General features: G+C 41.2%; 1 protein-coding gene across 10 annotated transcripts in view; it reads right to left on the bottom strand.

Annotated features, from left to right (window-relative positions):
• The window catches only part of Tet (tet methylcytosine dioxygenase-like), an 85455-nt gene that overhangs the window by 20131 nt on the left and 38118 nt on the right, over positions 1-27206 (bottom strand). For 8 of the 10 annotated variants that reach the window (XM_034327183.2, XM_034327186.2, XM_034327182.2 and 5 more), the window contains 2 exons: positions 17076-17150; positions 295-534 (listed from right to left, as the gene is read on the bottom strand). In XM_034327183.2, coding sequence (XP_034183074.2) covers positions 295-534; positions 17076-17150 — 315 coding nt within the window. The other 2 variants (XM_034327189.2, XM_034327187.2) reach the window with 2 other exon arrangements.

The raw sequence follows: 27206 nt of genomic DNA, 5'->3' as shown, positions 1-27206 counted from the left end.
TACACGAAATGCACGAAGGGGTCAGGGTACTGTTTATTCCCTGAAGTGTGCTACGTGTTCTGTATCGATACACTAGACCGGATTACCAGCGAGGAACGGCTAAGTAGCTTGGGATCGATACGATCCTCAGGGACCAAGATTTAACTGCTAACTCTCTAAAGGATTTTCAACGAGAAACATGACTCTTCTACGTTACTATGCGAAAAGAAACGGACGTCTGAACTTATAAAATTACCGGTAGATTAAAAAATTTGCTAGTTTGATACGTAAGTTGTAGCATAGAAATGTACTCACCATAGAAACGACAGGAGGCGGAGGATTTCCGTTTCTAAGTGCACCGGTTTGCTGGTTCGCCGCGGGATTCAGATTGTCCTTGGATTGCTGCATGGGATCCGGCTGATGTAGCGTTTGTTGCGTTTGCTGTTGCGGTTGTTGCTGATGTTGTTGTAGCCCACCGATGCCAGCCTGTGGACTGCCTAAGCCTGCAGGTGCGCTGTCCGGTGTGCTGACTTGCCGTGCGATCTTTCGATAACTCTGTAACAGAAACGTTAATCTACCATCAGAAATGAACCAACCAGTCTCGTTTGCGTGGACGAGAAATTTACATTCAACCAACAGTGAACGTTATACGTGTACCAACAGTTGCGTCATTCTCAATCGTGTCAGGTATCTTTCACTTTTCATCTATAGCAGAATTTTCATTATAAAAAGTATGGGATAAAATTGGAAACGTAAGAGTAAGTTTCCGAAGAAGGTTGAATGACACGCGATAGAACAGTGAACTGTTCATCTTCAGAAGGAAAATGTCCCCCAGTGGATCACCCACGCATGTCGAGGGGAGTACGCGTCACGACAAAGAGGAGAATCTCTTTTGAAACGAAGGAAGGAAAGCAGGAATGAAGGAAGGAAGGAAGGAAGGAAGGAAGGAAGGAAGGAAGGAAGGAAGGATGGATGGTTTCTGATACGATGGCCGGTTGTACGCCGGTGTGACCCCAATGCTAAAAATACCAAGGTGGCCTAAGTAGGCCGAGCCAGCTGAAACGGTTTCCATAGTTCAACAAGCGTCGTTGGCCGACAGTATAATCGACTCCTTCCCTCTCCGTGCCACAAACTTGATCAATTATTACGACGTCCCTCGAGCTACGCTATCACGGTGCCGACGTTAAGCATCGCGCGATCAGAATTATCGAAGAACTTGAGGAACACCCGTGCGCTCCAATCTTTGGGTCCTTGGGGTTATATAGGAGAAAGATTATTTAATTACTTTGCTTGATAATATTTCCTAAAAACTTGGGTTTAATTGTTAATACTAATTGCTATTCGATTAGCAATCCGAGTCAGGTCAGTAACCCTGAATCCAGAGCCATTTCTAAGATCTAAAATTTGTCATTCTGATGGGTTTAGTCATCCCACTGGTTGAAGAACCAATCTATAACATGATTTATAGCGGGAGACATTTGAAATGGACGTTGTTAACGACCCTGATCCTTCGCTCGTTATCTTTATTTTTATCAAACACAGCAAATCATCCCTGACAGGGCTGAGAATGTTTTCTAAGAATTTCTTAATTGGAGGAAACGCATTCGGCACCGATGACTCATGGGTTCAATATCCTCGAAGAAGCTGAACGTCTACCTGTTGTTCTAACGACGAATACAACGAGTCACCACTTTGTTATTGAAAATGCATTTGCAGGCTTCGTAAAAGGAAAGAGTTTCGTAATACGATCGACGACGATGTTACAGAATATTACTGATTGTATCGGACGGTGAATTTATTGGGCAAGTCGGCCGGGAAATTTATGCGACGGAATTCAATTTACATTTATGACGGGCTGCGCTCGTCATGGTTGCCGCAACCTGCGGCCAACAGGAATAAACAACAGGCTCTTTATAACCGCGAGGATCGTTACTCGTCAACGAGAAATACCACCCTGACGAACCATGGAAATAATTCACACCTATCGATCGAATTGACTGTTTGCAAGAATTAACAATCGATAAGTTGTACAGATAATTGACCGATATCGAGATTTTCAATGTTTTAGGGAAGCTTTTTATCGATTTATAGGATGCAAGATTTATTCAGTCGTTCAAGGTTCGCACGAGAAGTATTAATATCTTGACGGCCGCGTCTTTCATTTAGACCACGTTTTAACACGTCCACTGGTACGGCACAAATATCCACGATATTATAAATTATTTAGGGAAAAGATTAAGATTTAGAATCAAAGAAATATATAAAGATTCTAAAGTCATTCTCTTCAAGACCTCCCACAAGATCTAACAAAAAGACCTCCCAAATCGCTGAAACCGAAGAGTACTAAAAATGGAATTCAACTTTCTATCTGCATCCTTATCATCGTTCTGAAAACGGTAAACGACCGGAATACCATTTGTCAGCCCTCAAACATGAACTCACCTCCCAAGAAGTTCATTCAGTCTGACGATCGAACAGCTACATGAGTCATTCGAAATGACTGTATATCGAACTGAAAATGCGTTGAACAGCGTGAAACTCTATTACAGAGCACAGCCTTGCTAGGTGGTTTGAAATTACCGGGTCTCAGGATCACGGAGGAGCGTCAATTTACGACGAAGGCTTCAATTTTCTCGCGGGGTATCCGCATTGGAATCGACGTGTGTTACGACGTATCACGTGCGTGCAAGCTTACATACGAGGTGCATTTATAAATAGACAAGGTCTTGGGGCCCACGCTAAGCCCACCGGGAGAATGCATTTGCTTACCGAACGAACGTCTCCTCGTCACCCGCTGAGATATTTTACTTAACTCGCTTCCAGCTAGCACGAGACACGTCGCGTTTCGGATCCCTGGCGGGCAAAAGCAACACGTGCTCCGAGAAATTTCACTTTTTGTCGAGAACCACGCCTGCAATGGAACAACGTTTCAACGGTTACGAGAGACGGAAACGTGACTTGCACGGCTAGGGAAAAATCAGTCGAGGAAACACGTTCGCGTCTCGATCGAACCTCGATCCACTGAAATGAAAGGGGGAAAATATTGATGATCTTGTAAAGGTTGTTTCTTTCGAACTACATAGATATGAAGATATAGAAAAATGAAGGATATGTACGATATTATCTGAGACTTGTTGATATACACCCTTATTCTTTAACCCTTTGGAGCCGACACTGATACCCTGGACTAACAGAGGAATTTTCGTATGCTAAGGTCTATTTTAAATAGCCAAGTGAAGTGATGAATTTCAGAAGGTAACCCTTTTGGTGGTATAATTGGAATATTCATTTGTTGAAAATAATCGAGTAGGAACTAATGGAGTTCTAAAGCGTTGAGACGTGCCAAAAGCAGTAGAGCATTCCTACATGGGCTACCTACTCGTCAAGATGATGTATGAAAAGTTCCTAGACGTTTTCGAACGATTCCATGCATGGGAACTGACAGACTCATTGTTGTTCTGACGGCTGGAAATTATACCGAAGGGATGGTTTCAAAGAAGAGAAAAAGAAATTCTTCAATTTCACCTGTTTTACCTGCTTTTCCAGTCGATGGGTCTGGTATTTTGAAGAATGAATAAATAACACGAGTATCGTGTGGATACTTTAACAGGATAATTATTTCACTACATTCTGTAATATAACATCGTTCTAATATTAAATAACCTCGAGTGTGCTGCGTAATTTCACTGATAATAACGAGTTGCACAGGGTAATCTTGGTGATGGGTTTACCAACAGAGCCTGGAAGAAATGTATTTTCAACCTTCTTTCTTTTGCTTTCATCTTACGATCATCTGTAGTTAAGATAGCTTCTTTTTGTGCAAAGAAAAGCTTCTTGAAGCTTTCAAGGTTTCGAGACTTCGCAAATCGTTTATCGGTGTACTTTCCAGACGACATCAAAGTAAATTTGAACTTTGAATTACAAATGAAATGAAAACCTTTCGGTTGAAAATACCGAGTCAGAATTGAAATAGAATTATACTAATTATTAATAAAAGAAGAATGAAGACTTTGAGCAGATAAATTATGATCTTGATATTGCATCGTAAAGCAGCATCATATGAAGACTATAATATTAACCATGTAATTACACTCTATTGTATCCTTTACGACGTAATTGCTTGATGATTTACCGTCTATAATAGAAACAATAAATTTTCTGTTCAGATGAGTGATGCTAGCTTATTCCTTAGAGAGTGACTCATGGAACGTTTGAATCGACAATAACAAGCTAACTATGTTAAATTATTCCAAGATCAAATCTGAGTATTTCTAGCAATCTTGATCATAAATTTTAACTATGCACTCTGGATTTTGGACTTTGGACATTGAACCTTAGATTTTGGATTTATAATGTTAGACTCCTTACCCAAGATCTAGGACTTCAATTTCAGATCCTGCATATTCAAACCTTAAACCTTGAACTTCGAACTTTAAATCCTCGATTCCTTTACCATCAAAAGCCATTCACCTCCAAGAGCCAACAAATGCAAAGTGGCGTATATTACAAGCAGTCATATTTCTCGTCGAGCGTTTCGCATTTTTTTCCCGACCGTCCACCCGTTCGCGGTGCTTATTTACAATTCGCGATTCGCGGTCTCAGCGTAAAAGGAAAAACGAAGGGGGCCACAATAGGGAACGAGGATACAACGCTATCGTATTTTACGCGGCCGCGGGTTTTCATCCTTTTATTCGCCGGTGTCGTGCTTTCACGAGCTTCGAGTGCTTCATCGATCCTCGACGAAAATGAGATTCGCGATGCTACTAACGACGTCGAGGCTGTTTACGCTCGTAAACCTACGACTAACATCAGCAAGAATCCCCTCGCCACCGATTTTATTGTTCCCCCGGCCGCGTCGTGTGTCATTGAGTACGTCGTTAATTTCGAACAGGCATCTTCCAGCTAGTAATTTGTTTTGATTTTAATCACTCGTCGTTATCGTTCGCCCGTTCGTTCCATGGAAACGATGAAAAGCCTGCGAACACGTACCGACGCTGACACCGTAAATTTTCGGTCCAATTAAAACTTTCTAATTGTAATAATTCGTGTATGAAACGCGAGTAGACGTCTCTGCATTTTCGTCACGCGGGATACATAAATATTTTATTTCTAAAGGATCCTATATGTAATTTTAAATAAAAAAAAAGTATAAAAATCTTTCGTTTGAGAATTTGACTGCTTATATCAGTAGAATTAGATTTCCAATTGATCTCGATCGAACGAAAAAGGGATAGATGAAACTAAAAGGAAGACTCCACTTCAAAGGGTCACATTGACTCTTTTCAAGATGCAAAAACGAGGCAGACCAGGATTCATTTTTATAACGGCGGGCACCAGAAACGCATTTACATCTCTCTGTTCGCGAGCTCATTTTTCCGACTATCTCGTCGGAAATAAATCTGCCCTGAGCCATGGAACAGGCCACAGTTGGTAATAAAGAAAAAAATGGTATGGTGGAAGAGGGAGGGTAAAAACGAGGGAAGGAAAAGAAAAAAAAAAGGAGAGTGAACGACGTCCTCCCTTTATCTGCATCGCGTAGCGAGGCTTTTTAATGACGGGCATAAGTAAAAGTGCATCCTGCCCTTAACGACCGAAACTGAGCACGGAAATTCATTAAGGGGAGGCTATATTCAATGATCCAAATGCGTCCACCAGTTAAATACGATGATGTTGTTTTGTGTTTATCATGATTGTCTTTTTTTTATCTCGTTGATGCACTGTCACGCTGATGCACCGGTTGCAGTATCTGCAGTTCCTCTTTCAATTAGCAGTTCTTGCAGAAGAAGAGAAAGTCACAAAAAAAATTTTCAACAGCATTATTATTTGGGGGTTACTAATGATCACGGCCTCAAATGTTATGTAATTGCGTAATTAGTAAAAGAGAAGAAAGGCGAAGGTTGGATAGGATTAATATTAAACCAATAAGGCACCAAAGTGAAAGTTTAAATTTGAAGATTGACCAATCATATCTGGCTACATATTTTCGCTTTCACCGCGGCAATCAACTTACAGCATTAGATTAACAATTTCCCTATCAGAGATCTTAATATTTGAAATTTATGTAATTGGGCTCTTAATGGTCAGAATCACTATTTATGAAGAGTATAATAAATAGGAAAAGATTCTTAATTCCAAGAGATTTATTCCTGAACAATTCGTATCCGGATGATTGCGTACCACTTCCTCTTCGAATCATCTATAACTGAACAAGCCAGGTTAACAATATCGAGTCGATATTGCGCTTCGAAGACGATCTCGTTTCAAACGTCAGCGTAATTCGTCTCGGCCTTCTCCACCGTGCACGTGTTCGTCTATCTATCTATCCGGGTCAGACAGAGAATTTACGGTCGAGTTATACGAGCAACGTGGCTTTATATCATTACACCCACCCTAGGATCTTTCCTCTTCCTTTTACTACCAATTCCGCCGGAAGTTTAGCCATCCAGGTACATATCGGTCGAAACACGTCGGAGAGGCAACCATAAGTCTCCTTTTATTCGCCGTTTGCCAGAGGAAAATTGAATACACCAGTGATTATTACGTGCCTTCGCGGATGACCGGATTATTTTGTGGGAAGAAAGAAAAATGAGAAGGAAAACCATGGATCCTTCAAGTGAAAGATGATGGATCTTTTTAGACGTCAATCATCGATTAGGGCAACGTGGCGAGCAGAGGGCAATGTTGGGTTTTAGAGCTGGTTTCGAAATGATTTGAAGGTAGAGGGTAGGGGTAGGATCGAGATCAATGTGTATACTTTGTCTAACTAAATATTAAAATTTTAAAATACTCAAATTTTAATCACTCGGTGTACGAAGCTCGCGAAAAGCTTAATCCTATCAGTAGTATAGACCACCTGGACTGCAACATCATTTTACTTATACTAATCGTTGTGGATCGTTTAGGGTCGCGATTTACCCTCGTATATATCCGAGGGGTTATAACGTGCAGGCACACCACGTGGCTGGAACACGTGGTCGTTTATTGGCACGGGAAATCCTACATTCAATTGGCTGCTCCGTTTTGTTGCTACTCGTTCGTTCGTACGTTTCGACACGCGTCGTCGATCGTTTACGATTACGCTTTGCGTCCCTTTGAAGCGCCGCTGACAGTGGCTCTCGTTTGCGTACAGATTTTTTCGCGCTTTCGGTTCCGTTCGACTACCCCCGTTAATTGGCCAATATTCTTCGATGATAGGGAATTAAAACCGGATCCATTCGATGCACAACGTACCAATGAATATCCGAAGCACTTGCATCGAATAACCGCGCAGATTGGTTGTAAATTATTCCAGGTACAAGGTTCTAATATCAATACATATTACGAGTGCAATTTGTATCGATTAATAATTTCTTATTTATGCAGATAGTTCGCAACTTTTTTCGCTAATAAATTCCACATTAATGTTCGAAAGACTGTAATACGGTACAATGTTGAAGAATTTATTACATTCCTGTTGAAATATTTCAAAATCGCTCTAGATCCGACCAGTGACGTTGAAGAATTTATTACACTCTCATTGGAATATTTAAAAATATTCATAGCAAGCCACGGATCATCTAGAAACGCTCAGCCACGTGGTAAGAAACGTGACCATCATTCACGATCGTTTTGACAATTCTTATTTAATGTACCGTTCAAAAACTGTACGTCTCGAGCTTAGAAATCATTCATTCGAACCGGTTATTTCTAGAAAAGAGGAGGCTGAATGAAAATCTGTCAACCCACGTGGTGAAACGTCGTTGGCCAATGACCGCTCCGAAGCGAGGCCGTTACACTCATCGACAACTGAAACGAAACAATCAACGGACGAGAATGAAACTCGTGGATGATCTTCTTGCCGGCGCGGCGCATACATTTTTTGCCAGTCATTCATCAGCGAATCTTCTTTAAATAACTGAAGGGTGTTTGGTACTGGTTCGTGTCTTATACTTCCACATACCCATTACTCTACGTTGATACAAATTAAACTATTATTCAACTGATGGTAAACATGGAAAAAATAGAGTTAGAAGAGCGGAGAACGTCGCGTTGGCGCGTCGAAGCGTTCCATTTCAAATTATGTAAGCGAATCCTTGACGAGTATCTGTTTTGAACCTTTTTTCCACCAAGGACCAACGCGAACCGCGAAACTTCGTGTTCACCAAGCACACGTGTTACGCAATCGTTCGTCTATCGTGGTCATGGAATTCAGGTCAAGCGTTGTGTGTCCTATGCTGCTATAGGCTAGCTCGTCCCGCCGCGAGATTCTCGACGTTCGAGCATCGATTCCTTCTCGTGACTCGAGACGATCACGAAGAACAGCCGGAAAAAGGCCATCGAACTAACGAATCTACTGTTAGCCACAAAGAAACCATTAGATCTACCGGATAGTTCCAGTGGGACTAGCAGAATTATCTGAGGTGGACTACAGGCTGAAACTACATGTTACTCCAAAACTAAGAACCAAAGGAAACTGCTGCAATAATCCAAAAATAATACCTATAGATGGAGTAAAACACTTCAACTATCGCTATGAATGCAGTATTTTCAACCGGTGTTTATCAAATAGCCGAAAATCCAGTCGGACCGAAAGCGCGCGAACGTGCGCTAAATGAATTAACGAAGACCGCGCGATGGGATTGACGAGCGAAATGAATTGATCCTCCATCCGGTGATCACTATATTGGAGCACACGAATTGAAAGTAGAAAAGCAAAACTAAAAAATATTGACGTACACACGCGTATGCCTCCATAAAAGTTTATCGTGCGTCTACCATCTCTTCGAGTCGCCTTGAAGGTCCAAGGACTTCTCTCCCTCTATCCAATCGGTTCAAACGATACAAAACACTGGTTCTGGTTCGAGTTCACAATAAATAGAAGATCGTTTCGTGTAAATCGAAAGCGAGAATCGTTGAACCGACATAGACACGCGGTTCCCTAATAAAGAGCGGGAAAAGTGGACTCACTTTGCTTCTGGATCACGCAGCGACCTCGCGTTCAGCTTTTATTTCACTTCAACTCGCTATACCGTGAACTCTTACGCCACTCTAACTCGAGCCACATACACGTAACAACACACATACGTATATATATATATATAAAACCACTGAACACGAGTGCAGTTCCCTTTGGTCGCGAGTATACACTTGAAGGCGAATCGAGCCGCAAAATCCGTATAAAATCACGAGGTTTCAAACCGAGTGCGGAGTATTATCGCGTGATCAAGCAGGCGCACCTTCCCGTCAAATCCTCCGGCTTTGTGAACACTAAAAGAGCCTCGGCACGATCCTCCAACCGGAGCTCTCACCGTGCACTGACTGCTCGTTCGTTCTACCGCCAATAAGATCGATCGAGTCCACTACTCGCGAGAGATCACACTAGTCGCGCAGCGATCCGCCGAAAAACTCCCGTGGGACGCTTCTCCGCCCTCTGCAGCCCTCCTCTCGCCTGCTATCCCTCCCTGGTACCCGTATCTCCTTCTCTCTCTCGTTTCGTCCCCTCTTTCCACCCCTTCTCTCCCCCCTATCTTCCTCCTCCTCCTCCTCATTCTCCCCCTCTACTGTCTCCACGCTTTTCTGTGTGTACGCGCGCAGGCACACACTGGTCTGTCTGCATCGCCTATACTCATACAGACTGATACTTCCTCCCCCACCTTTCTCCCTCCTTTCTCTTTCTCTTCGAGTTGGTCTCTTTCCCTCTGAATAATCTCTGTCGCTCTTATCACGGCGTGCTATCACGAATTCCGGTGGCCGGCGACACTGGCTTCGTGAACTCGACACTGGTCCCGCGGTGTCATAACACTGGTAACAGCCTGTCGGGGGCTATTAAAAGCGTGCGCATGTTATCGCGAATGTGGTGTAGAGGTTTGTAAACGCCACACCCGTAAACATGGCATGGATGAATGATCGACGATGATGGGACCACACGATGGTCGAGAGGATTTGACCGGGAGCAATGATTTCTCTTTTTGTGTATGGCGATTTAGGTTTGGCCGGTTAGGAGAGATAGTACACATACAATTGTTTCCTGCAATGAATGTTGCTTTAAACACACTCGTATGACCATTAGCCCTACTGAAGTCTTTGGATGATTGTGCTGTGCTTACTGGAAGGCTTGGAATTCTATTTTTTGTTACTTATCATAGAGAATTAAACTCCTCTTTCTTGTTTGTTAACCCCTCTTCTTTCCTTGATTGGTAACATGAATTTCCTGAATTAGGAAAGCGCAATTCCATACAACAGAATATTTAATTTCAATTTGTTTCTATATATTATCTTGTTCCGAAAGTCAAGCTCCAGCAAGTAAAGTGCGCGCCTTATTCGCTGCAACTCGTCACACGTCGTTCGGAAATGTTCGTGCACTTTCGTATCGCTTCGTTTTCGCGGTTCCCTCTCTCCCATCATCTCTCTCTTGTCTCTCGTCTCCCTTTTATCTCTCGTTTCAATATACTCGCTCTCTTGTTGTCTCTCTTATTCGTCTCTGATTCGCTTTTCCTTTGCTTTCCCTCCTGTTTCGGTTTCTCTGTCTCTTTCTTCTTCCTATTTCCATTTTCCCACCTCACGTTGTTCTCCCCTCTTTTTCTTCGTCATCATCGTCTTTTTCTTTTTGACTTGCTTCACTTTGGTTTCCTTTCTCTTTCCACTCGACTACTATATATATTCCTCTCCTTCGTGTTTCCCGGCTTCTCTCTTCTCTCTCGGGGCTCTCTCTTCCACCCCCAGGTTTTTCATCCTTTCTCCCACTCCTTCATTACTTCCCCTCTTTCTCATGCTTTGTAACTATATGAACTCCCCCACCAATTGTATCAATGTGGACGAGAGAGAGAAGTTTCTAGCGATGGAAACGGTGCCCTCACAAAGTGTATCCGATGTTCCCGCGGAAAGTATTTTATTTTTCACAATGGTGCATTCTTGCAGTATGCATGCACAATTGTTAGAGGAAAACGACCTTTTTTTTACAACGTTACTTAAAACATTGCACACTATTTTCTATTTCTGTTACCTACATTATTCTTATGCTACAAACACTTACGGATTTCTACACACGGTTTGTTGTTTTATATTGTTCGTGACAGTGTTATTTTTTATTTTATTTTGGTTGAAAAATTTATTTCCTTATTTTTAGGACACAAAGTTCTTTTTTTTGTGCGCCAAATTATTTGAAGAGGGGGAGGGAGACCTGCAGATTAAAGGTAGAATTTCCTAAGTTATTCACAAACTCTGGAACACTAATATGGCCAAAACCGTACACCCATCTTAATATGAATCCCGGTCGATTTAGCTTTACTTCATGATCGAGGAAGAAGTCACTGCACTCGCGCTAATCTGCAGGTCTGTACGCATAATGCACCTAATCTATTTTAATCAATGCAATTTTTAAACAGTGATCAATGAAAAAATGTTTGTTTGCTACTGTTCCATTCTCATTTCTTCCAATACACAAATATTTCCCTGTTAGAGTCAGGTAGACCCCTTGAACCTTCGACCTGGTTGTTTCCCCACCTTCGGTTACAATGACGCGTTCGAAACTCTTCTCTACCTTTATCGTTGCTACAACCTTCTCTGTCTTTGCCACGACGACCATCACCAAGTAGCGATAGTGATTTGTGCGATAAAACCACTACTTTTTAATTTACATTCTTTCTAACAACCTGAAAATTAACTTTGCGACGCCCACAGTAGATAACGCATTAATCATCGCATCGAACCCATAAAATCCAAACCACCAACAGGAAAACTGGGTGTCGTGTTCTAAATAAAGCTCAGTTTTCCTGGTGCTATACCAAGCTGTTTCTCAAAAAAAAGAAGAAAGTTCGACACGAACGCGCTTGTCCGCGATTAACCGCTCAAACAAGCCCACGTTTACCATAGCACGCAAATAAAAAACAAGCGGTGCGAAAGAACCGGCTCTCCATCACGACATCGATATTTTAATTGTTCTATCTCGTCGGGGTGACTCGCTTGCATCAGCGAGATCGTGTGCCATTAACGCTCGATTAGCCGTGCAACTTTCCTTCGTTCCCCTTCCACGGCTCATCGATTCGCACTGCGATTTGACGCACCGTTGATTTTGCACGACAATCCTTTTTCTCCTCTTTTTTTTTTTTTTTTTTTTTTTTACGGAGGAATTTTCGCGTGAAGTGCGTCGAGAGAAGGTGTCGGCGAACGATAGAGGCCCGTTTCCCGACGGCGACACGTAACAGAGAAAGCTAGCTAGGGATTCAAGAGCGTGCCGTTAGCTGGATGGTGGATATCCAACGACTACGGGCAAAATGTTACCTCGAGGGTGTTCGTTTATTAACGTCGCAGCAACTTGTTGCTGAACGCGTTACCACTGTTGAATAACACCCTTCCTCTGATCTCTCTGCCGGAAGTTCCCTGTCCACGCCACTCCTTTCGAGGAAGCCAAGTTCCACCCCAACTGTGGCCGAGCTTCCGCGTTTGCCAAATCACTTCTGCCACTCGAGGTAATCGTGGTTAGCCTTCGAGACTCCCTCAATTGCCACTGTTCTCGCTTAACCCCTCTCGCTCATCTGATATCGTTCGAAGCAATCCTTCCAAGAAGGCAGTGCGATAATTATTATATTAGAATCCGATTAAACATTGGTCTGTGTTTTGAAGAATAATCAACATTTTTCAAGGTTCTTTCAACATAGTCTCTCATAGTTCTCCGATGACACCATGGTATTATACTTCGATTACATCAGCCGCGGTGTAAAACACGAAACAAACGACTGAGCTATGAAATTAGAGGCATGAGTCATTGAATTAGAAGTACTAAGTGCTCTCGTGTTTTGGCTATCTTCGAATCGATCGAAAATTCCCAAACTGGCAATTGCAGTAGATCTCAAGGGATTACAGTCTGCTCGAAATCAATTGGCCGTTTAAGACCATCGAGGAAATCAACCTCTTACCTTCTTACTAAGTTACTTTGTTGCTCCATTTTCTGTTCTCTGCTGTGCTATATTCTTCACTCGGGCTGCCTTCTCTTTAGAATCAACATTCTGACCGAAGTAAAGCTTCTGTGGCGACTTATTAATGATTCATCTGTGAAGTAGACCGTGGTATAACTCGAAATCGCGAGTTCTCTCAATTGCATCGAATGGCTATCGGTTTGGTGGACGGTTCACGTGCGTTCTTGCACGTTTCACGTGGCAACGAAGCCTCGGAAACGGTTCGATATCCTTCGCGAATCGCTTCGAGCTGTTTGCTGGCCGCTCGAGAAACCTAATCGAGCAACGTTTATGACCGACCACCGATCAACTTTTCGTTTAATTTCGTTGTCGACTCGTGTGGGGCCCCGAGCGATCGATTAATCGTTCATGGAGCGTGATTCAATGGTTTACCAGGGGAAGATTGACCCTCGATCGTCGGGTCCTGTCAAGGATTCAATTAATTCCAGCTGCACGAGAAATTTGATTTCGTTTCGAGATTATCCCATAGAGAACACTTCCCTTTTCAAAATAGACAGCTTTAATATCTTTTTTTTTTAATAAGAAATGTGAAAACTTGTTGCTTTTTTCTACGGGATACTTGTTCTATCGAAATAAATAAGATTTATATAATAATCTAAATATAACGTAGCATTTTTCTTCTTGTATCTCATGGTAAATATTTATTCGTCGCGCTGATGCACTGATAACCACGGTGAAATTGTAACGTCTCATCGATCATCGTTCTGGGGGAATCTTCAGGATGAACACTTGAAAAACTTGTATAAATTTTTTTCTAGAAGATTACTATTTTACTGCTGTTAAATATGATTTATCTTTAGTGTCGCGAATTAATTTGTCTCTGGTATGACATTTCTATTATCAGTGTGAATTTATTGCCAGTGAAGATGTTTTAGATTGCAAGGTTTCTTGCAGGAAATTGAAAATTTTCTCGTTACTGTCCAATCTTTCTGAATAATAAGGCAAACCGATTGGAAGGATGCAATAATTTTCCCAAGTATCAGGAATTCTTTATTTCTTATGAATAATGACAACTCTAATCTCTACTCGTTCAGTAGAAAATATGAGGGCCATATTATCTTATCGACGAGCATAGATAAGACAAGAAAAAGGCCCACTGCGAGACTCGGAACGGAAATAGTGTCCTAATTTCTTATTCCATGCTTCTAAATAAACATTAATTAATTTGAAAATAATTTATGGGGAAAAATTGTAAATCGTACTAATGATATTTGCAGGTAATTAAAATCTCGTTAATTACACTATGTTTAAAAAAATTGCTTACAAGAGCAGGGTTGATCCACGTTAAATTAAGGGGGTTAAAACGAGCACAGTTAGCGTTGAAATTCGAAAAGGGGGAGGAAAGTTCGCGTGAACGTTCCATAAATAATGTCACCGTTCGTTCTGACTCGATTATTTTCCACGGCGTGGAACTTAATTATCCTAATAACGAAAATTATAGGCAAGAGTTTGCTACGGCTCTATTACCAAGCGTGATATTTAATGGTACTTCCTAGCAAGGAACCATATAAACGCCTCTGTAAATAACGTTTTGGATAATGTATGCGTTCAGATAATAAAAATTTTATTTCAAACTCTGAGTACATTTTTTTTCTTCTATACTTCAGTTTCACACTAATCATCCAGTTCTTCCTGGGCATGCTGCCAACTGCCTCCTTTCTATTCATCAATAACCCAAATTTCTCCCTTTCTTCTTACCCTACTTTCAGTTATTAATTACAATTCTTTTAATAAGTTTCAATATTCTCATTAAAATATTTAAAAACTATTTCAAAAATTTGAAATATTAAACCTTCAATCGGTACTCGATTGCCCATGTAAGGGTTAAACCTGAGGGACCACCCCCACAATGAAAAAGAAAGATGAAGAGAAAAGCTGGTTCCGAAGGGGATGACCGAAGGGATGGAAAAGAGACAAGAGGGAGGAAGAATTAGCATTTTATTCGTAGCGCGACCGATCGATATTCGCGGGCAGGTTCGTCTTCGTTTTACTGTCGGTCGGAACCTTTGGAGCCGACACATTGTTCGCGAATTCAAGATGGCGCGCTTCGACACCTCTGCCCGCCACCAGTGCCGCCAACCCTCTTCAACCCCCGTTTCGTCGACCTAATGTAATTTAGCTGCCGTCGACGATGGAAGGAAGATGGTTAAAGAGAGAGAGAAAGAGTGAACCGACGAGAGGGGTAAGTCGAAGGTTGGCAGAGGAAGACCGCTAATTATTTCACCTAGGATATCCGCAATTTGATCTTCGGCACTTGCACACCGAAATCCGTGGATTGAGAAGAGGTCATTGATTTTGGATTAAATCGTTCGGAAACGAGGAAATCGGATGGTTCGATCGAGCTGCAACTCAATTCGAACGTGGTCGCGTGAAAATTAGGGGATGATCGGTGAATTCGGGAACGACAGCCCCGGAAATCCGAGCTTTCCGGCGCAAGCACCTTCTACTTTTAGTTGGTATTCTATTTTAGTCTGTTTCTAATATAAAATGCGGCGATGGTATCCATTCGAAGATTGAATCAAGAAAAAATAATTTCTTTGTAGGTGGAGCTATTTTTATGAAAGGTCACTTCCTACTTTCTACTTCCTAATTACGCGATACAGGTTTCTCGAACAAAGACGATATACGCCGTCAAAAATACTCTACTAATTAACATTCTTGAAATTTAAATCAGATTTCTTATTTTAACCAAAATTCTAAAATTAATTTCATTATTCCCCAATACCTTCACCCCCAAATTCAGGGTTCCGGAACCAATTATTTCCGGAAATAGAACAAGAAAATACTCGATCAAAGCTGTGAAATAATTTAGTAGGAAGTGATTTTAGATGGAGAGGGTGAATTCCAAGCGGCGGCTATCGATCGCTTGAACGAATATAAATTGAAACATTGAAAAAGTTGAATTGCATTCTGTTATGAAGACGTTGGCGTCGGCACAGGTGTCGGTGCACGTGTGCATCGTTCGTTTTGAGAGATCGATAACACTCCGCCGCCACAGAGATATCAAAAGCTCGTCGAACGCGATATAAATCAGCTGCGGTGCTATGCACTTGCTGGTTCGAATAGGAAAACGCCTAACTACCAGAGCTCCATTATTCCTTTGTCCGAGTGCTGGAAAACAGGCATCACTGACACTTCAGTTTATCAATTACCAATTGGATAGATGGTATTTTGATATGTCTGGTATATAATTATCTTACTAACAGAATAGTGCAATATTTACAAGTGACTTTTTTGATATCTCGTGTACAATCTTGGTAATCGTTTTGTAAATATCATTTTATAGTGTACCATGAGTCATTAAAAGTTCCATTGATAAGATCTACCTTCTACGCTGTAATTTCTACGAATCTTTGAATCTCCTTATCGATTAAAGTTGAAAGAAAAAAAAAAGGTAAAAATAATTCCACAGAAGAATTCTCATTAGAGAAAGTTTGGCAGATCGTTTCACCGGAAGTGGCTACGCTCGCGAGCGCTGATGAAGAATGGATCGCGCGGCGAAGTTTCAAGGCAAATAAGAAACACGTTGGAACAATATAAATGGTCGTGGATAAATTGGCATGAAACTAAAGAAGAATTTGGAACTAGATATCTTGGGTATTTGGTAGTGAAATGCAACAACTGTAGCTTGATTACCGTAGCAGCTGGAACATTTTAAACATGGCGGTGCAGAACGCACACGCGCGCTCAACGTCGATCAATACCAGCTTGCTTAATGTCAGTTCTCAAACTTCCTGCAGCTCGATGGTAAGTGGCAAGAAATTTATTCCAAATAGACGACCGCCCTCGTTTTTCTCCAGGAAACTTTGTCCGAAGAGGAAAAACTAAGAAATTGTACTGCGGTCCTGCGCGAGGAGGAACTGATATTTTTGAGGAACGAACTTAAATCCTGATCACTTCCGGTTTAGGTGGTTCTTTGCGCAAAGATCCCAAAGGATCTTTTTCATTCCTCAAACTACCCTTATTTTGCAATAAGCACGAAAAGTAGGCAATTACTCCCTCCTTTAATCTTTCTAGGTGATGCTTTATAAGAAAAAGAAGGAACACTAAAATTCTTCTGTTTTTTATCGTTTTCCCGAAACACAGAACGAACAAAACGATTCCATACAAGAACAGAGAACAAAAGAGGCTCGAGTTACTTACCCTGGTTGCACCTTTGCCTCGTCCCCTGCCCCTCTCCCTGAACGCACCCTCGCCCGTCTGCAGATGGTACAGGTGCTGAAACACAATTGAGAATTGGTTCGGTTAAAAATATGCTTGTTGTATACAAAAGAATCGAGCGATTCCTTGATCTCGTGAAACATACATATATGTAGCCGCGAGATCGGCGGTGGCCGGCTTTCGGATCGTTATCGTTCCGACGATCAACGGACTATCGTAAAATCAAGGCAACCGTATCACCTCAATTGACCTCGTTAAGCCCAATAGACGTGCCAATAAAAGTATAACCTTTCAGGGCCAGCGGTATTAGATTAAATTCACCACGACAAAACGTTTTAGATTATTCCCGGACGAAAGATGCCGCGAATAGCCCGCGGCCTCCTATACGCTTCCATCGCTCGATAGTAATCGATGTGCTCTCGGTTGGTCCGGGTTAATTAGAACGGGCAAATTGCATGGTCTAATGAGTATGAAAATTCGGTTTGGTTCCGATTTAAATCCCTCGTGTAGGAAAGTTTCAATATTTAATAGGAATTTTTTGCAATTTTATTTTCAAAATCTATGTTTGTGAGTTGGGTCAATGCACTGATAGTCGAAGGAATTAATAAATAATATGAGTTCTCTTTATTTTTACATCTATATTTAGAATTTTTTTTTGGTATCATTCTATTTTAATACTGATAGAATTTTTGGGGGTACCAAGTATGAACTTATGGATTCCTCGTTTCGAATATGAAAGAAAAGGGGGTAGTTTTCCCGATCGGTAAGACGATTGCATAATGTACCGTTTGTCAAATATATGATAATATTGCATAATTATTACAAAATATTATGTTATAATTAAAAGTATGGTATGATAATAAATAAAAGTGAAAAATTGTTTTCTTTTTTTTTCTCTTTTGGAAAATGAATTGATATGTATTTGTTGGCAGTCGCTCAAAGTAGAGACCTGTGTTACCCACTAGAAGGAAGAATTACCTTCGACCGATGTTGGTAGATGGCGTATGCAGTAAGTTTACTGGAAGCCACCATTTTTTCTACCGACCCATGGCGGGAGATATGGTTAAAAATTGATATTAAAACAGTGACATATTTTTGTATAATCACACATGGTTAAATTTTTATTTCTTCAGTTTATTTTTCTAAGTTTAAGCTCCCGTCCATAACTATCTTCAAACCTGAATAAAAATCTTCTATCACAATTTAGTTCCACCCTCACGATTTCCTCCCATCCAGTTCTGTTTGCTTTCCAAACGAATTTCCTCGTATAAGAACAACAGAAGAAAGAAAAATACAATTCGAAATGTGTATTTGTGAAACGAGCGGAAACAAAAGAGAAAAGGGGATCTAAAGTGTGCTTTTCCAGGGTGATAGGATTAATAGTACGAAGGAGCAAAGTAATGACTAAAGAACCAATTATACTCCTCTTCTAGCACTGTTGCTTAAAATCCTGCATCTTAAATTTCAAAATCAATCGAATGAATCTGACAAAATCTAAGTGTTGAGGGGTTTAAATGATGTTCAAGCCAGAGATAGTGACACTGATAGAACAATTGACAAACTAACAATATAAGAAAAGACTTAGAAGAGTAAAAAGGTGAGATACGAACGAGTAGGTGGTCGGCACGGTAAGGAGCGTCGAGAGAAGCAGAGAGATGATCGCGCGAGTGAACATCGAGGTCCGAGGCAGGCGGAAAACGTCCCCTTCGGCGTCGGCACACGCGTGGACGATTATGGTCTAATTCCCTTGTACGCGTATTCCCACCAACCTACCTAGCTTACCTACCAACCTACCTGGCTGACTCGCATGACAGAACCGTCTTCGTGAGCGAACGAGGAAAAGCGTAGTTGTCGGTGCATTCGATAAGCGTACGCTCGAAAGATAGGGGTGTGTCCCCTTAATTCCATATCTCTCACTCTCTCCCTTTCTCTCCTCTCACCATTCCTCTCTCTTTCTCTTGTACACTTCTCTCTAACCCTCCATCGACACTTTCCTCTCTCTCTCTGTTCGTTTCGTAGCTTTCTTCTCTCACCAGCACGGTTTTCCTCTTTCTCCTCCATCAACAACTCGTTGCACCTTCACAGCCCCTCTTGCGGCCCGTTCGACGTTGCTCTCGCGTAAATATCGCGGTTTCTCGGTAAACAGGAGAACGAGCAGCGAGCAAAGGGTAGATATGTGTACGATATACAGATGGGTGGTGCGTGCACGCACACACGAATTTCCTGGCCGTACACGCGTGCACGGTCGGACTGAGTGAGAGGGAAAGAGGAAGAAGGGTGAAACAGGGAAAGAGAAGAGGGAGTAAAGGAAGCAAGGCAAATGTCAATATCGACGATGCATCGTCGTCAAGAGAGCCGCACTTGGGGCGGGAATGAGGGCGTAATTAATCGTGCAAGCAAAGAAATTTTTTTTCTCTCTCTCTCTCTTCTCTTTAACCTGTCCCCGACCCGCGTAACTCCTCTACTTAGGAGAACCTCGCCAAATTATAAAATTATATAAACTCTACACACCGATGCTTAACTTTTTTTCCTTTTAGAAAAACAAATGATTTTTTTATTGAAGTGGAAATTTTGAAGATTTCTCATCGAGATGGTAATTAGCTTCTAACGGAGTAGTAGTGGATCTAATGAAGGGTGATTTAAGTAGGTGTATTGTTCTGAAGCACTGTTAAATGAATTTTAAGAAATTTAAAGCTTCTAGGTTAAATAAAAGGGTTTCAACAATTTCTTTGACAAGGGTCATTTTTAATCGAATATCACGAAGAAACAACGGCTTTGCGAGTTAATAATTATCGAAGATATCCCTCAAGATCTCCCATTCGCTCGTCTCCCACGTTTCAAGTCCGGTTCGATGATTTCCTTAGAAGTTAACGAGATGGATGCACGTGTTTGACAGCATTATAATTAGCTTATTAGCCTTACGAGATGAATGCGTAACGCGTTGTACCGTAATATCCTACCGGCAAGATTTTAATTTTAATAACGCACGCACCGTCTTATCGATACGTCAGCTGCAAAGATCGATCGACCTTAGAAATCATTATCTACTTATCTAAATATCTAAGATTATAAATAATAACTTATAACTTCCTCAATTTCTTGCTGCCGACAAATACCGAAACAGCTGCTTTAAAATAACTCACGTTCGACTCATAACACATTACGACGATGATACCAAGTCTCTCGCGATTAATAACAATAAAGAGAATTATGATGAAAGAAGAAAGAAGCAAAGAGTTCCATCTGAAGTCTAGATCAGCAATTAGAAGCACGCGCTTCCCCGGCAGCTGTCATCGATTTTCTGATAAGCTAATTAAAATATTTCGTAAGTACGTTTCCTTATATCTTCACTCGACAGATGCACGGATCTCGATAAGAAACACGTTAACCGTTTGAACCTTCAACAAAGAAAGATTTAACGTAGCTTGAAAACATAGATACTTCGTAGTGCCGAGCAATTAACGTCTTAATTATTGAAAAAGATAATTTTTTTAAATTCTATGCTACAGAATGTCTCGAATGTAAATTCCTTTCACAGGTATAAAGAAACCAGAATCGGTAGTGTTAATGACATGTCCAACGATAATTGGTTAGTAGATTCTTGTTCTCCAGCAGCTCGGGACATTGAAACTTGTCGAGGGTCGTAGTGACTAGTGACTCTGTGTTTAAGTAGCAAGCCCGCTCGAAGAGAACGGGTATATATTTTTCGGTAAGTTTCCAAACAACGAAGGAAAGGAAGCAGCACGGTGACAGCCGGCTCTTGTATTTCTCTAAAGTCGTCCCGACGCCGAACATTTGCCCAGGAAGATGGTATTATAACCAAACACGGGACTGTTCAGATGAAATGATTAGCGCCGGGACATCTGCTTCTGTTGACAGTAAACGTTGCGAGGAAATAGTACATTCTGATTTATTCCCGACCGAAAAACGATCCCTGATAATGATCGTGATCGTGTAACCAGTTCTTTTAACTCGTTATACGTTCCCTTCATTTTTACCCTACATTCTTCCCCTATTGTCTCAGTTCTAGATCCCCTTTGAATTTTGATAGGAAACTTGACAAATTATTGTGAGATCATTTGCACCTTGGATCCGCTTATTATTCTCAATTGTACACATTTTTTTAGCCAATTCGACGACACAAAAGGGATTTCGAGAGAAAAGAAAAGAGAAACAAGCATCGAGATAAAGGTAGAACGGGATAAAGACGAGGAGAAGGACAGAGAACGGCACCGAAATCCCGGATTTCCGTGACTGGTCCTTCGGCTAATGAAAGAATTCGACATCGAGATTCCTCCTCGCCGCACGCGTCCCTTTGTCTGCTCTTTTCATTCTCTTCGCAACGCGTCGCGCGATTCTCTGAAAGGGTGTTCGCGATAAAAATGTTGAATGCGTCGCGACGCGTTCCCCAAAACGGGTCCGTTTCAATGCACGCTGCATGTCCTCGAAATCCGTGCTCGTAAAAATGACTGAAACCCGTGAACACACAAGCTGCTGACTTCGATACAAAACATTATCCCCCTTAGAGAACGAGAGGCTACGATGTATCATTGTTATGGCACGTCTGGAAATGTTCAATCGAAAAGCAAAGAATTTCATTTGTTCAAAGTACAATCAGCTTTTTTTACGATACAAAATTCCAGAAATTTTAAGAAGGAAGATTAATTGAAGATTGATTTAACAAGGTTTTGGATTTAAAAAAAAACGGAAATTGCGAGGAAGCGACGGTAAACACTCTCGAAGTTCCTGCGATAGTTAAAAACGTCCGCTTTCTCGGTCAGCTGACTTTAATTTCGTCAAAGCGTATCCAACGGGCGACAGATGGTCGGCGCGCCGTTCGAAAGAGCCGTTGCACCCATTAGAAGTGCGACGGTTAAAAATGGTAGGTACGTCCGAAGGACAGGTTATCGAGCGTACCATGTGCACTATACGCTTGCAACCGCGTGCGTTCTCCATTTTCGCGTTTCACCGCGATATACGCTTCGACACGCTACTGTGCGTATGATCGATAAAAATCATATAATTCTATAATTAACTAATGGCGACTTGAAATTTTGTTTTTTCTATATAATTTTAGTAGTCTTCAATGGAAATAGAACAGAAGGGTAGTTTTTAATTATGTCCAGAATTGATATGGTAAATTTTGTAATGGCTTAAAAATATATGGGAAGGTAAGATAGAAATTATGCAAAGTTTCCCCGCAACACGTACAGCGTCACAAGTTTAAATCTGTCCTTGCGATAAACACGAAATATTGATCGGTGCAAATGCGAAATACGCAGAAATGCGTCGACGTAGTCGGACACGCAACCAGTTGTTGCTATGGCATTGTTATTTAATCGACATCGCGACGAAAAAGGAACAGTCACGAACAGATCAACCCCTTTGTAATCATAGCAAGAGTACCTATCTCATACATCACAAAGAAATTAATTTACGTCAACCATGCACGATATTTTTATAAAACATTCTTTTCATTTCAGACGACCTCGAATCTTATCAAATTTTTAATCCAATCACTTCAATTCAATTCCATCAGGATCTTGCATCTAAAATAATCTGAAACTTCCAACATAAAATGTTGGTAACGTTTGAAGAAAAGTATTCTAAGAAAGAGAAGAAGAAGTTTTCAGGACCGCTCCATTTGACCGTGAAACATTCGAAATTCCCATTCGATTCGCTTACGTAAGTCGTATTGATACTTGGTTAGATCATCGGCTGGTTCGATCGTGGGGTTGTGTGTGTACGGGGTGGGTCATTTGCGATGGAACGTAATAATTCTGGGGGGATCGCGGCCAACAGGGAATATCCCGTTCCCCGTACAGAGAATTAAGCCAGCCAGGCGTTCTGATCGAAACGCTTTGCAGACAGAAAAGAAATAATAATAATCTTGAATTATTTTCGCATCGCTGCTCGCGATCGATGACTTTTCTATACATTATTCGACTCTTTACGAGCATAATGTATGCCGTTGCACCCTATGGTACAATAGGGTACTGGCTGAGGAATTTGCAATGTTAAAATATTGATGCAATTAAAAAAAATTTTCAAGATTGCAACTGAAGCAAGTATGCAATTATAGCAATTGCATTTCAAAAATCATATGCAATAACTATATTACAAGATTGCAATAGTAAGTGTACTTAAATTGTAACATTACTTCCTGCAATTAAATTTGCATCCAAGTTATTGTAGTTATACCTGTGTTCGCGTTACGTTCACAATGCGTCTCGCTGCATCGCCGGCTGCATTGGAAAAAATGCAAATGCACGCGGAACGTGTAATCCTTGCAGTCGACATTACGCTGCGTTTTAATCATCGTCGGTGAATGATAAACGCATTGGAAAACCGAATAACATTACAACGTGTCTAGTTAGTTTAACGAGTTACAACTACGTTGTTGTACGCCAATTGCAGTTACGCTGTATAGGTCGGTCCGTGTGAACGGCTCGTAAATGCATTCGTGGTGCAGCAGTTGCAACTCGATCAACTCAACTTTGTATAGTTGCAGCTGCATCGTAAAACTGCACTTATAATTTGGTACCAATTACTTTCTTCTTTCTTTTCTTTTTTTTTGCTCTTTGATGAATTGCAGCTGCGTCACAAAATCAGGCTGTGATTTAAATTGATTCAAAATTGCATTTTAGTTAATTAAAAAAGTTTCAAATACGGCGAATATTTTGCATGGACGGATCGTTCAAATACAGAACACCATGGTAACGGCTTTAATAATTATTTTTACAACGTTTCCGAGTATACACGACCTTAGGTCCGTCTCGCTTCGCCGGCTTGCAGCTGCCTTCTCCATACAACCCCGTGACACCGTGTACAAGGGTGTACACACGAACCGCCGCGTCGATTCACGCACTAACCAGCCTGAAATTGCGGCTACGCTTCTCGAAACACGCAGCCTACACCATTTTCCAGCAAACACACTCTCCTTTTATCTTTACTCGAACCTTCTACTTGATTCAATCTCTTCAGGGTATATTCTTTCACCCTTGTCAGACAGTGGAGCGTTCGAATAATAGAATGATACAATGAGAAAGTCCCTATTATGCTTTCCTATTTATACCATATTTGAGTATGTTATATAATAATTGTATAATCATCTCCGGTTATATAAAGATATAAATCTATTGTTTCATTAAAACATTCTGCTTCCACGAATGCTCCAAAATCGACAGACGATGACCAGAAATGCTTCAAGCTAGTTTGGTGGTCACTTACATCGGCGTTTTCACGATTCGCTCCTATGATTTAGCGAAAATTCCGTATTTCGTGGAAGGGGAGCTTTACACGGGTTGAAAAGACGTCCGTTTACGGAGCGGATTAATAAGCAGTCGGATATGTAACAAGCCCTCCTCGACCTTCCAACCTTGTTCATGGGAAAACGAGCGGCCCAGATCGCTGCCCATTGTAGGCCTCCTGAGAAAATTGAACATAACGAGCAACCAGCGGCATCATAGAAACGCGATTAACAGAACAGACAAGAAAATCGCCACCCAAGTTAAGTGAGCTCGGGTCAACTGGAATCGCGAATATCAACTCCGTTGGAAGGTTCAGTGTATTAATCAGAGTGACTGTGTAATAATTGTAATTAGTAAAAATGTTTTGTGTAATTAGCTGTACTACATGATTTACATCCTCCTTTCTAAAATTCCCCTCTTTTTAATCTGAAGATAAGGCACATTAAAATTTTAATTATTACAAATTTTAAATTTTAAGCTTTTGGAATAACATAATATTTTTCTATTTAATTATTAGAGTATATCTAATTTGGGGCACTGGTCACCATTGATCATCCACTGGAACAGACACAAATAATAAAAATGTTCTAGTTTACTGTGTGGAAAAATTGTTAGATAGGAGTTAAAATAAATGACATAAAGAGTACATCTTTACGCATCTTCGTCCTGTTCCTCGAGCGAGCAGGTGTAACTAATGGATATAACGTGCTTTTAAAGTAGCGAGGGAATACTTAATACGTGTTTTTCTGCACCAGCTATTATATCTAGGTACACACGCACCGACTGTGTAATTTCTTTATTCGATCGGTACACACACTTGTGAAATACCGAATTACCTGAGAATAATGATTCTTTGTTTTAAAATTTATTTTCTCCTAGTTTTATAACTTTTTTCTTATTTTCTTCTTTTCTTATTAAAATGATGTCACGAAACAAATTTATTTCGTTTTATGATCCAGGTGAAAAATTCTTATGTATTCGAACGCGAACTTTGAACGTGAAATTGATATTCCAGCAGGTGGAGAAATTTTAGTAAGGTAATGGGTTTAGCAAGAAGATTGAATGCTTTAACAAACGCGTTATATTTACCGTACACGTTACGGAATACAGAAATATTGAGGGGTTAATGAAGGTTTGTAGCACAATGAGAACAGGAGGAAGGATATGAGAAGTTATTTAATAACTCGTAATAAATAGAGTACTTATTACGAAACCTCTGTTTCATCTCAATATTCTACTTTCCTTTCTCGATACCGGCTTTTGTATAATCCAAGTGTTCTCGTTTGGGTTTACGCAATCTTACTCTAATTGATGTCTTTTGTTCATCTAATTTTGAATACATTTGTGATCACTTTTATCGACTGGTTAAATCTCGAAATTCTATTATTGAATCTATACAATTCGATTCGAGAAATTTATAAGAGAAATAACGTAATCCAATGCAAATAGGATTCAAGTACTGAAGTGCTTTTCAGAAGAACATTTCTACATTTTTAAGGATAGCGAAACACTATTTAAAAGATTTTCAATTTTACCTAAGGAGAGCCAGCAAACTGCTCGTCCCATGTTCGGTGTCCTGACACGTCGTTTGGCACCTTATCGTTTTCAAAGCTGTCTACAAAGGTGAAGGGAGATACTAGGAGGAAAAGTGAGCGGGGCTGAAGCGAAAGGGATAGCCTCGAATCCATGGGACGGTAACTGACCTTACCCGTGGCTGGTTCGAGCAAAACACAGTGGCGCTAAGTAGAATGCAACGTGAGGGCGTCGTCCTTGATGCCTCTTCCCTCTCCTACTCCCCCCCCCCCCCCCCCTATATCAGTCTATCTTTGTTTCTGCTCGTAGCATCCCTCCGTATTAAGATATCAAATGGCCAAATCCGAAGGTCCCCCTTCCTTCCAGATGTCATGTGCCTTGCGAGCAGCACGAGCCACCACGCAGAAGAGGAGTCACGCCGACTACCCTTTTCTCTTGGTAATGTATCGCTTGCCCTCACAGCCCCTGGAGAAACTCGGGACACACCGGGGGTGGGTTTTGGGATCATGAATGAAATCCCTCCTGGAGGGTCGACTCTGGGGTGCCTGACCCTCCGTACCCATACCCCTGTCACGATGCTGGCCCACCAGAACACCCTTACGCTCGAAACAATAACATGACCACGTGGACTGTCCACGTGTTTAGACCTGGAACCTCCTGATGTTCCAGGATCAAGTGAATGCTTTCGAATTTTTTCTGAATGAAACATTAGACAGGGTAATGTAAGTCGGGGTATCCCTGGTGAAAGGTATGGGGGTAAATCACGGACACAGGTATCATGGACGATATTTTCACTTGCAAGGTATAGGATAATTTAATTTTAAGAATTTAATTAAAATGCAATCAACATGCAATATATTGTGGAGGAAGTTGGGTCCAAAGATTTATGTACTTCTTTTGATGCATACAAATCGGACGCACCGTGTGAGTCATTGGTTTTCAGTACGTTCAAAGAGATTCTGAATGGTCGATTTGCGTTGGTCTTATGACCTTGATATCGGAAATGGAATGGATCTCTCGAAAGCAGATATCCGTGTCCCCGACCCTCACAACAATCGTAACACCACCCTCGCAACGCCTCCATTCGGAAGAGGGCCTTTCCACAATCGAGGGTTCTACTTTATCACGGTTTCGTTCTCCCATCCCTTTTCCATCCGTGCCCTCTTCAGTATCCATTTTCACCCTCGATTCTTTCTCCACGAAGGTGCAAGGAAATCTACTGGTCCCATACGAGAAATGAATTCTGATAAACATCAATCAACTCGAACGAATGAATTTTGACAAAGAATGATTCATGTAAATGAAAAAATTGACACTCTGATTACATGGA

Source organism: Osmia lignaria, chromosome 14, assembly GCF_051020975.1.
Source record: "Osmia lignaria lignaria isolate PbOS001 chromosome 14, iyOsmLign1, whole genome shotgun sequence".
NCBI classification, from domain to species: Eukaryota; Metazoa; Arthropoda; class Insecta; order Hymenoptera; family Megachilidae; genus Osmia; species Osmia lignaria.
Note: the sequence above shows the minus strand (reverse complement) of the source record. Positions and strands in the feature narration are given on the sequence as shown.